Source organism: Plectropomus leopardus, chromosome 1 (genome assembly GCF_008729295.1).
Source record: "Plectropomus leopardus isolate mb chromosome 1, YSFRI_Pleo_2.0, whole genome shotgun sequence".
Lineage (NCBI taxonomy): Eukaryota > Metazoa > Chordata > Actinopteri > Perciformes > Serranidae > Plectropomus > Plectropomus leopardus.
The window spans coordinates 21894494-21912023 of record NC_056463.1 but is presented as its reverse complement, the minus strand read 5'-3'; the positions used below and the strand labels follow the sequence as shown (position 1 = coordinate 21912023).

Genomic DNA, 17530 nt, shown 5'->3' with positions numbered 1-17530 from the left:
GTGCACACTTTATTATTGTACAGTCAGACATCAATAAGTATTTATTGTTGTGCTTATGGCTTATGTCTTGCAGTCATTGCAAAACAAAACCTGTGCTGGTGTGTATTTTCAAACTCAGGTGTTACACTGCCCCCTCCTGCTCCTACAGGAGACATGCTGTGCACTTAAATTTATTGCAGCCCTCAAACATAACTAATAATGCCACCAACAATCTTGCCCACAAATAACAATACCAACGGTCCATTATAGAGAAGCATAATGCAGTAGAAAATATAGTCCCCTCAGTTACTTTAACCTGGCGCCTGGCCCGCAGCTGTGTGTGTGTGTGTGTGTGTGTGTGTGAGATCTTTGGGATGTGTAAAAGAAAACAGAACATTAATTAACATTAGATTTTGACAAATCCTGTTGGTGTGTCTGAAGATTTGAATAATCAATGAAGTTGTGCTGTTGTGCTTTGCATGTAAATATACACAGCATCTCTTTATGGGGAGAAGCATTCATCATTTCTGCTGCTGGGACCACTTCAGTGGATACAACTTCAGTCCTCAAAGCCCACAATACACACTATAATATACATCACTCTTGTGTGTAATTAAAGTGCATATGTAATACATAATATTCAGAAAATAGTAAATTTAACAATGTTTCACACAGTGACCTATGTTGCTCTGCATGTATGTGGGGTAGGCCTACATCGATGTAAATGTTAATAGTTTTACTTTAGAAAAACAAAGTTTGGAGCACCACCATTACCAGTTAGAGAAAGGGTGAAAAGAAAAAACATTATCTTAACCCTAGTTTAGGGTCCGCTCCTCTCCCTCTCCATTTATTCCACATATTTGTGTGATATAATAATTGTTTCATATTCATTTGAACATACTGTAAAGCCGCTGTTAAAGATAACTAAAAGTGGGTGAAAAAACATGCTTGGGAATTTTAATTAATCATGTGGGAGTGAGACACAACTTAGCATAATAACTGAATGTCAGCATGAGCAAATGGTGTCCGCTTGAGCTACTGAGTGATCAATATTTTCCTCCCTTGTTGAATCTCCCTCTGACTAATTGTAATTTTGAGTTCATCGTGTCAGTTGTGTAGAGACAAGCATCATTACACTGTTTATAGATAGAATTTAACCAAAAAAAATCTAGATGCAATGAAATGCAAGAGACTGAATTCAGAGACTGCTGCATTGCATTAGAAGACACAGTCTGCATGCAGTAATGTGTACAGATGCATACTAATAATAGCGGCATCTTCTTATCTGCATGTTTATGCAGACCCACCATCAACAGGAGCCTATGTATGAGGGCGCTCTGCAGTATCGTACTGTTTTTGTGTTGCCTTTTTCCCCACTGGTTTTTCCAAAATGGCTCTCGAGAAGAAAAAATTTTTTAAAAAAATATGTGTGTGTGTGTGTGTGTGTGTGTGTGTGTGTGTTGGGGGTGGGGTCTTTTCTATTCACAATGTTTTGCAGATAACTCCAAGACAGCTCAAAAGATCTTCAAAAAACATCAACCATGTGACTTCCAGCTATTATATATTGAAGCCATGGACTATAACAGACAAGCGCTTATTTTTCATATTTGTAGAGTTTTTTTTTTTATCTAGACCATCATCCATGGTAGTTGGTAGTGGAATTTACCTAGGTACATGTTGTCAAAAGCTGTAGCCTACTTACGTACAATTTTGAGGTATTTGTACTGAATATTCCACATTCTACTCCATTTCACCATTGTACATTTTACTTCATAGTCTACTTGTCAGTCTTAGAGGTATTATACTCTTACTCCACTACATTTATTTGATAGCTTGAGTTTTTTGAAAATTTAATTATTAATACAAAATTCAATCAACTAACAAAAAGTGATGTAGGCTTGTAATTCGTATTAATTAATCAAGCATTGTATAAGGTAATTAAAATAAGCTCTCCCTTTACCTTCACCTGTGGCAATGTAAAAAGATGAACACATTCATGCACTCATAGCGCCGTTATTAGTCCAAAAAATCAATGTTTAATTTCTTTTTAAAAAATAAAGAAATTAAAAGGGGCCATAAAGAGTAGGCAAAGCTTGCTTTTACTTTTGTATTTACTTCAGTAAATATTTAAATACATGACTTTTACTTGCAACAAATAATAATAATAATAATAATAATAATAATAATAATAATAATAATAATAAACTTTATTTGTATAGCACCTTTCATGCAAGAAATTACATACACCGAGTGCTTTACATGAAAAGACAACATATTCACAATGCAATAAGATCACTTAATTAAAATAAATAAATAAATAAATAAAATAAAAATAAATAAATAAAAAAAATCCCCAATCAATATGTACAGATCACTTAAAAAACAATTTAAAAAGTCAATGACCACAGCAAACACAACAAAATATTTACGCACAATAAAAATGTATAATACAAAATATATCACTATAAAAGGTCTCACTGCTTCTTCCCAAAGGAGCTCTAGAGGCTGACCCGTGTCATTACGACAGTGTCGTAAAGCGCCAATGTTATGGTCGGAAACTGCAGCAGTCGTCCTCTGAGCTGAGCTCTCAGTTCAGTCGCCCTTCAGCAGAGAAACAGTCCTCCTCTCAGACAAAACAGACATCAGCACAGCACCTAACCATGGCAGGGACTGTGGTACGGAAAGCTCTCGACCACCTGAAGAGCAAAGATTTCAGGGATTATTTGATGAGGTATGTGATGAACGCGGTTAGATTTATATTAGCACTCATGCTAAAGTGACGTTAGCTTGTTGGCTGATTTACAGCAGGCTAACGTTACCTCATGTTTAACAGCTGTTTATATGTACAGTCTTCGTCAGTCCAGACGTTTTGACAAAGTCAAATGAACATTTAAAAAGAAAAGAGTTAAAAAGAGTTATTTGCTGCTACCTGTGTTACATTTTCGTATTTTCTTCCGGTTCTCTGCTACATTTCAAGGACAGTTTGGCTCGCTGTAACCTGACGTTGGTCAGCAGCGATCAGTGAACTTGTTTCTCCAGTTCATGAGGCTGGCTGTAAATGGAGAGGTTGTGGATAAACTTGTTTTTAAACTAATGTTATTTAAACTCAGTGGGAAATATATGCTGTATTTTGTTCAAGAAACCCCCCCTAACAAAGTCAAAAAACCTTTAAAGTAGGTCTTAACTTGCAAGATAATAATAACAGCAACGTTGTATTAACACTTATGTCGTTTTATGGGTCCAAAATGACCCGACACTATGTTTAACAATATAGAAAATCCCCTAACTTATTTTTTTTCAACTTGAAATTCGATGACCTAGAATGACCCCAACTTTTAAAAAGTGAAACAATGTCTTTGTTCATATTTCAGTGAAAGCAGCTTAAAGTCATTTTCATACCACAAAAAAAAAAAATTAAAAAAGCACACACACCTGCACTCACTCACACAGAAATACATTTGCAAAGTCCATGCCCACAAACTTGCATATTGTCCTCATTGTACAGTAAAATATGCAAAGACTGTTATTGTTTCCCCATAACAAAATGCATTCAGAACTACTTCTTGCACATTTCTTTGACCTTCTTAAGCTACAGAAGTCATATATCCTGCTAAAAGATTACGTTTACACCTATGCAGTGCATTTAGAAATAATATTATTAATAATAAGCCCCTAGATTAGTAAATAAAACAATTATGACAGGTATGTTGTAATAAAAGCAAGTGGATTCCAGTGATTAAATGCAGTCTTTCTGCACTGTGAAGAGAGAAAACCTAGATATTCACAAAATTTGTGGTTATTGACAGGTTGTGTCTTCATGCTAAATAGATTTGCTTTATTATATGGGTTAAGTACAGGTGGGTCATTTTTGACCCTTAGGCAAAGTAGTGTATGCAGAAAGTTAAGAGAACACAAGGGTTAAACTGTGTCATGCTTGAAGATTTTGGCCAGTGACAAATATGACTTTAGTGACAAAGGCAAGTAGACTGAGCTACTTTTATTACTTTTTGACTCTTTGTCAAGATGTTAGTTAATGTGTACATGATGTCCCGGTGGTGTGTGCACTTGCTACAGAGGAGCAGCCCGCCTGAAATTTAGGGTAAAGACTAAATGATGACACAGTGACGCAAGAGGCCATCTTTGTTTACATTTGTCACAGATAAAGATGGTCATCTGAGGGTTGTTATTTGAAGAGTTTTGTCTTTACCGTCTTGAAAAACCGATAGACAGTCAAATAAACGAACTGTAGATGTGGGCGAGGCACACATCACGTATGGCCTTTGGTACCATTTCTGGTGTTTCTTTGGCTTTCTGACAATTTTGGTGGTGTGTTTCGTCACTCTGTAGAAAATACAGTAATCAATATGTTAACCTTTAGCTCGTGTTATGAATACTGTGGTAGACACTTGACTGTAAGCGAAGTTAAATATTTTAATCCAGGTGCTAAAATGTAACCTTATTCATTATAACCTAATTTAGTCAGGTGGAAACAAAGCGGATGATTTTATTCCCTGCAGGAACAGGGCTCTTTAACTTGTTTGAGTCGTGGTCATTTTTTTAATTCATCAGGGCCTGTAACAACATACCAATGACCTATTTTAGGTGGCAGCAGCTCTTGTGTCCTTTGGCACATATCAGTATGACTTATCTGTGTTTATGCTCTTCTCTCTTCTATGTGTCCCTGAAAAAATAATCTGTTCAACAGCACGGTAAGTACTCATTGTTTTTGTCTGTGCCCCCCCACGTCTTTGACTGACTGCTGATTTATGGCTACCTATCTTATTGTCTCGTACCTAGTATAGGTATATAATTTCCAAATCTTTACTGTCATGTTTTTTTACTTCATATTTGTGACATCAGTAGTTTTTATAATGAGATTCAAAAAAAAAAAAACTTCAATATTAAGTATTCACATGGTAGTTATTTTAAAGTTATGTTTTACTGCACAACCAGCTAAAGATAAATGTCCATACAGTCTATTGTCCAAACTATATTTTGACACTTTGCGTGTATCTGTGCAGCATTTCTGGGGTCCTGTGGCAAACTGGGGTCTTCCAATAGCCGCCATCACAGATATGAAGAAGAGCCCTGAGATCATCAGTGGCAGGATGACCTTCGGTAAGTCACGCAGACATATGCACTGATTAACCCAGATGTACACATGCAGGGAACAGACAATAACCCCATCCTTTTCTGCATATCTTTGTCAGGGTTAGATTTGTATTTTGTACTTTATCTCAAGGTTAGAAATCAAAGATTCTTTAAAGGAAACTACAATCACAACTCTTGTTGAGTTGCTGTGGTCCCCCCCCCTTTATTAAGAGCAGTTAGGCTTGGTGAATAAGTGCAGCAGGAGTAATTGGTTTATAAGAAAACATTGCTGTAATAAGCATGTGTCTTTTCTCCCTCTTCTCAGCTCTGTGCTGCTATTCCATCCTCTTCATGAGGTTCGCCTACAAGGTGCAGCCACGCAACTGGCTACTGTTTGCTTGCCATCTGACCAACGAGTCAGCGCAGCTAATCCAGGGAAGTCGTCTCATAAAATACAAGTAAGCAGTATTCTGATTTTCTGTTGTCATTGTGAATCATGTTTTGAAACGTTGGAAAGAAATTGTTGGAATTTCTAGTCTTTATCAACCTGGTTCTTATTTTGCCGCAATGACTTTTGACACTATTAACGTAAGAGTTATGTTAAAGAAAAACAATCTTATGTTATTGCATGCCTTTTGCTCTTGATATGACAGTAAGATTAAGGATAATGAAATCAAGGTTTGAAAATCTGAAATCATCTTTTAAATTAAGGTCATGGGATAAAACAGAATTGTAAGCACTGTGGTTGTTTCTGTATTGTTACAGCATGGAGAAGAAGATGAAATCTTAGTGGCAGAGTAAAGCAGATGCAAAATGTTCAAAGGCAGAGTGGCACTGCGAAGCTTCAACAACCGCCTAAACCTGGACATCGGAACAAATGCATCTAAACGTCCCGTCTAATCCCTGAAACCATGGCACTTGCACCATTTTTTAAAATGATGTTACCATGATTCATCATCCTCATTAAGTTTTAGTCACTTTTTATTACACAGACAGAAAAAAGCAGATGCTTTTCTCCAAAAATTAGGTCAACTGTAATTTTTTTTTAGATTTTTCAATATTCAACATGACACACAAAAATATAATGTAGGTGAATGTGCACTCAGCTAACCAGCCTGACAGTTAGCTGCCTTGCACTGGATGGACTATGTGTTGCACACTTTCAGACTAGGCTAAAGCAATCACTTTTCACCAGTCGTCCCATTTTATTTTTTCTTACCTTAGTAATTGAAATAATAATGGTATTTTAGAGAACTTAGCCTGAAGTCAGTTTGTGCAAATATGTCCACACCGTGGCAGATTATCACTTGCTAAGCATATGAACTTTCATTCATTAACCTTTACCTAAACGCAGAGGACACACAACTAAGATTTCTGTTTATTTTGCCCTTCAGCAAGATGTTACGCTGTATTATGGAAATGGAGTGTGTAAGAGGATCCAGTTTGGTCTGGTTTTATTCCAGTGTAATAAATAAGACAAGCTGCTTCTGTCAGTGCTGACCAAACATGTACTGTGTGTTGTTGTAATCATGTCATTCACATTAATTTATTGTCATGTATAATTCACATTATTTTTCCCTGATTAATGATTTGACTTTCTGGGTTTGTTCAAATAAACTGGCTATAACCAACTTGAACACAATTCCGAGAATGAGTGATTTATTTGCAAACTTCATCTTTGCATTAGCAGTTGTTTATTTGATACTTTGTTGTCTCAAATTCCTTTTGGACGGTCATTGTTAAGGATCAGTTAACCTTTACAATGTTGGATAATTCACCATGGTGATGTCTGGGAGGCCATTGCTTTGTATTTACTCTTTGCACTTCTTAACCCAATGCCTCTGTTAAATGAACACTTATATATGTTTCCAACAAAGTTATCAAGTAAAAATCAGACTGAAACTGGAAATTAATGGTTGTTTCAGGTGTCATGTTTCTTTTTGTATGTGTACACGTCAGCTTTTAAATTAAGCCTTTATATAAAAACAACTGCTGAGACATGGACAAACATATTCAATATTTATTCATATTTCACCACCATTTTCTGCATAATTATCTTTAAACAAATAGGTGAACTTTCTAAAAAGGAAACGAATGATAAATGTTAAAATAAACATGTTGTAATGCAATATTTTAGTCAAGATATGCTTGAAAACTAATGATTGAACTTTAAATTTTTGGGAAACTCCACATTTATAGAAAAAAATGGTCAGAACCTAAACCAGTTTCCCTGCACTTGCACGTTATGAACAATAAAGCTACTCTTATTGTACTATTTTGATATGATGCATATCATACAAACACTGGCATTATTTTTTCGTGTTCTCTCTTTTTTTAAAAAAAAATATTCGTTTTGTTAGTTAGTTGGTTGCTGTTGTGTTTTTGTTTTTATTTTTATTCTTTATCTTTTTTATTTTTATTTATTTATTTATTTCGTCTGTGGATCTGTTTTTATTCCTGTAAGTAACCTTGGAAAAAAAGTAGGAAAAAAACTTTTCCAGCAGATGGCAGTAATGCAACATAAAGAACTTACTTCTGGGAGTTGTAGTTCAGCAAAGAAGACCAACATGGCGTCTGTGAGTAGTGATGAGTGGAGAGCCGTTTGCGACAAATTCACCAACGCCCAAAATCTCACGCTTATTGAATCACGAAACGACCCTGAAAATGACCCGTTTCGCTCCAAATACAATGCCAGGGAGCTCCTCAGAGAAATATACTGCTCGCTCAAGAGTTTCGAAGCTGGCGAAGGTGAGGAGGAAAGCGGCGGAGAGAGCGGCGAGCAGCGGCTGACGGAGCCGCCGGTGGACGGGCAGAGGGAGGACGTGTTCGGCCAGGGCTTCAGCGGCGACTCGCCAGCCGGGCTGCGGGCCGCTAAACTCGGGGCTGTGGAGTACTATCTGGGCGTCAATCATGTTGACACCGAGGAGCTGTCAGCCGGACAGGAGCATCTGACAAACTGCATGAAACAGCTGGAGAGATGCAGAGTGTCGCCGGAGAACGTGTCGCTGTTTATCCATGTCAGGGTAACGTTAACATCTCTTTTTAGCACACGTCAGTTTTCTCAAACACTTCTGCCCTTCACAAACAGGCCATGGTTGTAGCTAACGTTAAGCGCAACCATTTTTTTTAATAATACTAATACAAAAATATAATAATGCTATGAATTAACCAACAGACTCTAACATTGTCAAACCCTAATAAAGGTGACGCTCTCATTATCAATAACACCACTGAAGGAGCGTTGTGGGCCTCTGGGAAAGCATTTTGTGCCACCCTTTTTTATTTAGTACAGCTTTCATATTCAACTCATCGTTGTTGACCTGTGATGTTATTAAGAATAACAGTCCATCAGATCCATTGGCATTCTTAATACAGTAGATTCTTGCTTATCTGAATGTGTCTGTTTCATAAGAGATCAGATGATGCTGATCACATGCTCATGTGTTGTTTGTTTGTGTCATCAGAATCAGTTGGGTATCCTGTGGGCAGGCCGGGACGAGACAGAGATGGCTCAGGGATTCCTGGAAACAGCAGAATCCATTTACCAGCGTTATATGAAGGAGGTAGGTTGGTGTACTGTGTGGCTGTTTACATGAAGCTGCTGGTGCATTGTCTGATGAATGACAGGGCAGGAGAGACTGTTGTGTAACTGTCTGCCTGTCTGACTGATTATCTTCATTGTCTCACAACTCCTCTGTCATCTGACTGTCTTGATAAAAACATGAGTGGTAAATTGAGATTGTGCTTACTTTATCATCGCCAGTTTGTCTCACTATTAACAAGTGAACTGTTATTTACCTGTCTGTCAGGAGCCAAGGCAGAGTGTTACATTGTTCTATGTTTAGTTAATAGTTGTGTTTCCTCGGACATTGCATTTTTCTGCATTCCCGGATCTTTTGATGTTTGATGTGATCTTTCATGCATTCAAAAGACGAATTGATGGGCGAGTATTAGTGTCTTACCGCAGCTGGAGGACAGGATGGAGCCATGGTTGTTGTGCTTGTGTGTTTTTCAGGATGGTAGTCCACCCACTGATATGACAGAGTACTTCACTACTGAGGAGAACCTGCTTACACACCAGGAAAGGACCAAGAGGTAACATGTAAACTGCAGCATGCCCATACAGAAGGCCTCCACACACACACATTTACAGACTTTACACCTGTTTATATTTCAGGAATAGATTAATGGAAAATTACATTTTTTCATCTCACCTGTAGTGCTTTTATCCATCTAGATTGTTTTGGTGTGAGTTACCAAATGTTGGAGATATCAACCGTTCAGATGTCTACCCTAACTTAAATATAATGGAACTAGATGACCCTCAGCTTGTGGTGCTAAAAGTGCCAAAATAATACATTAGAAAACTCAACTAGACTGAGTCTGAATCTTGATAAATAGTGCTACAGGTAAGAGGTAAGATGTAATTTGTATTTTTGATTTAGAGTAAGGTTTGCATGATAATGGTCATTCATGCCGCAGACCCTGGTTCTAAATTTTTATCTTCTTCTATGTGCTCTGACTTTACCTATAAACCCATTCCTCTTTTTACTCCCCTGGCAACTTCTCCTTTCCAGGTTTGAGTTGGCCTACACCCATACCATGTACTACCTTGCTCAAGTCTATAAAAACCTTGGTGAGTCAGATCTTTTTTAAGCCAAATAAGTACAACAGGATATATTTATTGGCTCATGTATATTCAATACTTATGTCTTCAATAATATTTAAACAGATATAAAGAACTGAAAGTTTTGAATAATCCATTAAAATCCTTTCCGTATATTCTATTCTATATATATAATGAAGCTGAGTCTTGCTGTGTTGATATTTTGATATACTTGATCATACTAAAAACTAAATTGTTTTGTCTCCCAGGTGAAACTGAGCGTGCTGCCACCTACTGCCACAGCACCCTGCAGAGACAGTTACAGTTAAATCAGTTCAGTCCAATGGAGTGGGCACTTAACGCTGCTACGCTATCACAGTATTATATCACCAAGGTAGAGCATGGATTGATTTAAACTGAATGAAAACCCTTGATTTAAAACCTTGCATGTTATCATCCAAAATGGTTAAATCTTTTCTAAAGAAATAAATCAATTTTAGCTTGCTTTTTATACAGTTTGATGGTTCCTTTGTAAGCGTTGACGTGAAGTCAAAAAAATTGGATTACACTGCAAGAAGTTTGGTTGTAATAATCAAATATATTTCAACGGTTTGCCCTAGTTGTTTATAAGCACTGCCACAGTTTTTTTCTCAGTACAAGCACTGACAGGTGTAGTGTGTAAATATGTGTGTGATTTCTAGGGTCGGTACATGGAGGGCAGACATTGCCTTGCAGCAGCTACAGTAATATCAGGTTTGGCAGGAGAGGTTCCTTCTGAGGCCGTGGCACAAGAGAGTGAGTATCTGTCTAAATCTTGAATTAATATCCATGTCAAAATAAGCATACTTATTATCTTACTTCCTCTGTACTCTGTAGCCTTAATTGACTACAACAAGCCCTTTTGATACTGGGTACAAAACAATAAAATAAACCAGTCCTTTACATCAAAGCCAGACACCAATATTCACATTACATGCATTCTACCGGAAGTCAAATGTTCTCACCGCCGCACTGTCATTAATTCATTCATTGTTTTTTTTTTTTTTTACTATAATTAACCCAAGCTCCACTCTACTCACTGGAGATATTATTGCAAGTGTGTAACGCTGTGTAGAAAAGTTACAGTGTCTTTGCATTTCCTGTGGGTGGCACCATGTTATTATTATTGTCTGAAAAGATCTTCAGGCAGGAGCGAACGCAGCAGTGTAGCAAAGCACCGGCTTATCTTAACATCTCTTTTCTCCCTCTGTGTGACCCAGGTGAGACGGAGAGTGAGCGCAGGGAGCAGCTCAGGCAGAAGAGAGCAGACATTGCAAGATGTTGGATCAAATACTGTCTAAACCTCCTGCAGGACTCAAAGAAGCTGCTAGAGGTACGACGTGGTTGTGTATATGTGGGAACTTGTGTTCTTTGTATTCAAGTACACACTTCTCAGATAAACAGTGTGATAGCCACTAGCTCAAGAGAAGAGCACCATCCACAAAAACCACAGCTCTGTTTGAGACAATCCAAGGAATAAAAAGTTTGAGCCAAAAAATGTAGCACCAAAGATGATGCTTATGTAAAATAATGTTGAAGGACTATCATTTAACCTCGAATGTTTTTTTGTGTGTTATGGCTGTGGTATTTGTGTGTGCCTACCTATGTTTACGTGTCCTGATGTATTGAGTGTGCCATGAAATGTGCTTGTGTTTGTGTGTGATCAGGACAGCATTGGGGAGCTGGATACTGATCGTCAAGAAGAGTTGAAGAGAGCCAGGAGACGCGAGGAGGAGGAGGAAGAGAAGGGCAGGAAGAGTGCTCTGCTGTTTGGCTCTGAAGACACCTTTGACTCCATTGCTAGCCTGGAAGAAAAGGTCCAACTACTGTGTCGAGATGCTGCTGCTCATGCTGCTAGTTTCACCTTAGAATTCTTAGGATGTCTCTGCCTTTTAAGTATTTATGAGATGTTGAGCTTCAAAGACTTTGCACTCCAAATAGCAAATATTATATTAACCTTATTGTTTTCAAAAGCAAAAGTCCAAAAAGAGCATATAACGTAAAAGAAAAAGTCATGACATAATGTTGTGACAGAATAAGAAAATATGAATAACTCAGTTTTGACAAAATTGTCAGATAATACCTTATAATTCATAGATGACAATTTATGTTTTTTTTTGTTATAATTCTTAGTGTTATGGGTCATGTTCTAATTCATTTCACTTTGGTTATTAATAAGGACAAAACACATTTATTACAATTTCTGTAAATGTTCCAGTGTTAGCCATCAGGCTAATTTTCAACTCCCGCCTTTTGGCAAAATGTTTTGAAATCTGTAAAATTATAAAATTCACACAACAGTGGCAGCAGGACACCATAAAGACAACAACGGCTACAAAAAACAGGAACTCCCAAGACAGAACACAAGCCATGTGAAGCAACAAGAAACAGTAGAACAACAGTACAAAACAATAGTACAGCAACAACATATAGCATTTTAGCTCTAACGACAGTGGGTAGTATGTCCATAATCAGGCAAAAGCTGCAGATTTAAGGTCACTTCATCATCATGAGATTAAACTCTTGCTTTCTGTTTCCCAGGTTTGCTGTTTGTTACCACTGGACTTCACTGAGGCCAGAGCTGTATTTCTGGTGGGACAGAATTATGTCACACAGGTATTCACAGCACACACACACACACACTTATGCTGGGTTGGGCATACTCCTATCACCTGCTTAAGCAGACAGCTGGTTATTAAAATAAATGGAATAATTTAAAAATATTAGGCTATGCTGTATGCTGCAAAACAGATGCTTTTGAGCTTATGCATTTTTGTATACATCCCAAGCTATGAGGCCCCGAGACAGCGTATATGATATTTGGCTGTATTAACAGACTCGACTGGACTTGACTTGACACATCAGGTGATGAACAAGCTTATAGCTGCAGATGTTCTCAACTGAACTGGTACAATGCAACCATATGGTTAAGCACTGATACATGCTTAACCATATTGTCGTCTCAAATATTCATGTCATGAAGCAAATGTACACCTAGGTATCATGAACATGATGTAATTCTGGTATAGGATGTTAAGCAGGTATTAATGACGGAGTTGCACATCAGAAGAATTTTGTATTAAAGGCCAGTGAGGGAATTATTTAAAGAACACAATGCCAGGTTTTCTGGAAGTAAAAAAAAAAAAAAAAAAAGATCATATTAGATGATGTGTCCCTCATCTTTTTTTCTTCATCCACACTGGTTTACATTTTTTAAATGCCATAAGCATTACATCTACAGTTTAGTTTCAACTGTTAAACATGATAAACTGTCTTCATCCTTTCGCTCACTCCTGCAGGCCAAGGAGTACTTTCAGATGGACGGCTATGTGACGGATCACATAGAGATCTTGCAGGATCACAGCTCTCTGTTCAGGGCCCTGGCTTTCTTCGAAGAGGATCTGGAGCGGCGTTGCAAAATGCACAAACGCAGAGTGGACATGCTGGAGCCAATCTGCAATGGTAACCTTTTTCTTGAGTTGCATTTTTGTCTTTGTTTTTTATCCCTTTAGATATTTTCATAAAATAGATTACACTAGAAAAAGATTAAACGAGTTATTCTGCCAGTGTTCAACCTGAATGTCCATGCATGGTAGAGCTGTAACAATTAATCAATTAGTCGGTTCATTGTCAACTATTAAATAAACTGCCAACTAATTTAATAATTGAATAATCGGTGTGAGTTTTAAGAAAAAAAGTCAAAATCCTCTAAGGCCAACTTCTTACATTTGAATATTATTTGGTAACATCATTAATTTATGACTTTTAATATCGTTGGGTTTTGGATAAAGCAAGACATTTCAGGAGGTCATCTTGGGCTTTGGAAAACATAGAGTGAAATTTTTCACATTTTGTGACATTTTTCAGACCAAACAACTAATCGAGAAATTAATGGCCAGTGAAAATAATTGTTAGTTGCAGCCCTAATGCAAGGTGATATGATTGATTCAAATGTGACTTTCACTGACTTTCTGTGTTTCTCTATAGACTTGAACTCCCAGTATTACCTAATGATCCGCAGACAGATGATGTTTGAGTTGGCTGAAACCTACAATGAAATGATGGACCTGAAACTGGCGCTGGCCAACAGACAAGCTGATACACAGTCTCTAGATAACCACACTATTAAGAAATTCAACCATCTCTGCTCTGCCTCCGCCAAGTGAGTGTATATGCATGTTTGTGTGTGTGGATGAGCTTCGTGTGTCTGTGCATCTACCTTTGTCTAATCTAAATTATTTAAAATCCTCTGTTCTCCTCTCCAGATACTTCCAGATGTTCCTCGACTCTCTGTGTTCTCCAGAGGGGAAGCATCCGGAGCACCTGGAGGAGGAGGTGCTCAGACCGGCTCTGGTGGCTCGCTTCAGAGTGGCCCGACTCTATAGCCGGCTGATTAACCCTTCACCTACTGCTCAGCTGGAAAACCTCAACAAGTCTCTGGAAAACTACAAGTACGAAGATTTACTTGTTACTTTATGGGGATACATCTACTTTCTATGTGCTCTCAACAGTGTGACAGTAATAGGTTTACCTTAATGTAGCACAGGGCTTAAAATTCTCTTACACTCTGCTGGAATTCTGGGGCTGTTTTAGGTTTGAAAACAGTTAATCATATCTCTATTAAGAATATTCTTAAGTATTTATTTTAATGTCACTTAACACGAATATCGCTGTATTTGTATGTATTTTTATGCCTCCGCTCCAACAATAGCCAAGGCTAGACTCATTAGGTTTTTGCGTTGTCCATACGTACAAATCATTCTTGTGAATACAATATCTCATGGATGTCGCAAGGGAATTTCTTCAAATTTAGCACAAACATCCACTTGGACTCAAGGATGAACTAATTCGATTTTAGTGGTCATAGGTCAAAGGTTAAGGTCCCTGTGACCTTGTCTGTCTCATTCTTGTGAATGCAATATCTCAAGAAAACCTTGAGGGAAATTTTTTGGCACAAACATTTGAGTAGACTCAGTGATGAGCTGATTGGAATTTGCTGTTCAAAGGTCAAGGTCACCGTGACCTTGCATCCATCTCATTCTCATGAATGTAATGTCTAAAGATGGCCTTGAGGGAGTTTCCTCAAATCTGGCACAAACGTCCACTTGGACACAAGAATGAACTGATTGGAATCTGGTGGTCAAAGGTCAAGGTCTCTGTGACGTAAGAATTCAAACAGTCAAATTTCACACAAATGTCTACAAGGGAACAATGATGAAGTTCTGACATTTTATATCCAAGAGGTCAAAGGTCTGTGACATCATAATGTTCTGCATTCACTTTTCTGGCTGTTACTCGACGTCATAACTCAGGGACAGATGGGAGACATTAGGTCGGATACTGAATTGGTGATACTGATCTTTGGTGCCTTGAAACTGTGCTGATTGTATAAATCTTCTGTGTGTGAAGCATCCGTGTTTTTTCAGACATGGATATAAACTGTACGTGCAACTTGACTGATGCATAACTGCATGGTGGTATTTATAGTTATTAATATAGTAGGCTTATAATAATATAGAATGAAAACCTTTGCACTGTGGCTCAGCAAATTCTTGCTCAGTAATTCAGATAACTGTGCTACATTGATAAAGCACTGCAGTGATTATTCTTTGTTTTCATATCGTTGCAATCTTTTCGACAAATTTTCAATTGTTGGCAACAGTATTATCCTGCATATGCTGTTTAGAGACCAATCCACACATAGAACGAGCATTGAAAAGTCTGAAAGATATCTGATATTTGTTATGGCTTTGAAAGTTGTGCTTGGGTACAATTACCAAACAACGCTTTTCAACTGAGGGAATGGTGAGTAGCATTATATAATAAAGCATTTTTCTACTGTTTGGACCTGTCAGGTTACTGAGAGGATTCAGATTTAGAAATGATCCCACTTGCTGTTATTGTCTTTCTAAAACGGGACGTTTTATATGGGCCATCGCTGCCATTCGACACCATCAGGCATCAGAATTCTGTTGAAATAAATTAAAATTAGTGGACTGTGGGTGTGCTTTGTAAACCTACATGCTCTGTTGTTTATCTGTATAATGTGCTGACTATCACTTTCACTCTCCACCTGTTGTCTAGATACGTGGTGCAGTACTGTGAGGCTCACCCTGAGTCAGGAGCAGCTGTGGAGACGGAGCTGGAGCTGAGCACGGAGATGGTCGGCCTGCTCCCTCTCAAAATCAACCGCCTCAAAGCAAAGATAGCCGCAAACAACTGAAAGAAGCCACTGTCCGCTGTCTGACCTGTTGACTAATAGTGCTACTACATCCACCCAAATAAGACATTCAGTCTAAATTATGATTTCGGACACTCCCAACAATTACAGAAACTGGATGATGGATGGATTGACTTTCTTGCTTATTTGTGTTGGTGATGGCCTTTTTTTGTGCAGTGGACATGCTGCATTCACAAGACCTTTGAACACATTGCACACTGTACGTATGTGCTGTCTTCTGTGAAGTAAAATATGTGGTCAATTTACTTTTAATTCAGACCGCAAATAAACATACTCTTCAAAATTCATACAAAAATTTCTTTCACATAGTACTAAGAAATAATTGACAATAGTTGATAATATCTTGTCAACAATTTGAATTGAATTTGAATTGACTAAGACCTGTTTGTCCCTGTACATCAATGCTTTATTCCCAATTAATTGTATGAGGAAATCTTTGCAAATCTATCACTAACATATCAGATGCTCACTTTGCAAGAAAAAAAAAGTACGTAACATACCAGTACTTTTTTCATTTTATTTTGTTTATTTTTTCCTATCATTTATGTTCCCTCAGTTTCATTCTTGTTTTTCATTGTTAATCATATTGGTTTTTTTATTTAATGTGGCTTTATTTTGTGTAAAGCGCTTTACCACACTAAAGTTACGTTTCTTCATTGTCTCTGATGGTAAAACAAATGTCAAGGCCTACTGTAACCTGTATCCATTGTACATGGATGGGACAGATAATAGAGCTGACACAGTTTGTGCTACTTCAAGGTTGTTGCACCTTAAAACTGAGACGCTTGTTCTGCAAAATTGTCACAAACAACTGTCTCAGTGACCGTTTTTAAGTGGACTTAATGTTGGTTTACTAGACATAATAATCTGCATGATGCCAACTTCATCTAGTTGAACCTGTGTATTATTTTCCTGTCTGAGGAATCACAATGTCCTCCTGTTTTATGTACAGCAGATGCTGTATGATATGATAATAAACTAGTAGTAATACACTTGTGCTGCAATAACAATATGTGCTTTTTTTACTTGCAAAGAGGAGCTGGGTGTAAAATGGGTCATCAATAATTTCTCTGGTATAAAATAAGAGGCTAAAATCTCAATCTGGGGCCCAGATGAATTTACACACCTGTATTTCCCCAGTCTGCTAAATGTCTTGATGGAGATAAATGTCTAAATCTATTAAAACCAAATAATCTTTTAAACTGACAGCTGACAAATTTGTATCAATCATACATGTATCATAGTTGAATCAAAACTGCATACACCTGTTACAGCTAGCAAAGAGACTTTTCATATTGATAGTAACAAGTCCTAAGCAAAGAAACTCCACAGCTTGATATGAGAGGTCCCTGATTTTTAAATATTAGATAAGAGTTCATGGATCATCTCTGCAGCAATTATAATTCAGTTGGCATGCTTTTGTAAGAGGCAGTGAGGAAGAGGTCAGATGTCAGGGCCAGTGAACATCCAGGGAATGGACATTGAGATTGTGAAAAATTAGAAGTACCCGACTGTTAACCTGAACAATAAACTGGACTGCACGGACAACACAAATGCACTGTATAGGGGAGGAC

General features: G+C 37.6%; 2 protein-coding genes across 2 annotated transcripts; both read left to right on the top strand.

Moving 5' to 3' along the window:
* The first annotated feature begins 2530 nt into the window (after positions 1 to 2530).
* Positions 2531 to 6712, top strand: mpc1 (mitochondrial pyruvate carrier 1). The gene is made up of 5 exons (XM_042500533.1): positions 2531 to 2710; positions 4685 to 4688; positions 5001 to 5097; positions 5396 to 5528; positions 5836 to 6712. The coding sequence occupies exons 1-5, from the start codon at positions 2640 to 2642 to the stop codon at positions 5858 to 5860; spliced, it is 330 nt and encodes a 109-aa protein (XP_042356467.1). The 5' UTR covers positions 2531 to 2639; the 3' UTR covers positions 5861 to 6712.
* A 919-nt stretch (positions 6713 to 7631) lies between these two features.
* LOC121953334 (kinesin family binding protein) lies at positions 7632 to 16963 on the top strand. Its single transcript, XM_042500407.1, has 13 exons — positions 7632 to 8093; positions 8535 to 8633; positions 9086 to 9165; positions 9648 to 9706; positions 9946 to 10070; positions 10378 to 10471; positions 10936 to 11048; positions 11383 to 11532; positions 12257 to 12331; positions 13015 to 13177; positions 13703 to 13877; positions 13981 to 14166; positions 15800 to 16963. The coding sequence occupies exons 1-13, from the start codon at positions 7638 to 7640 to the stop codon at positions 15936 to 15938; spliced, it is 1914 nt and encodes a 637-aa protein (XP_042356341.1). The 5' UTR covers positions 7632 to 7637; the 3' UTR covers positions 15939 to 16963.
* Positions 16964 to 17530: the final 567 nt, after the last annotated feature.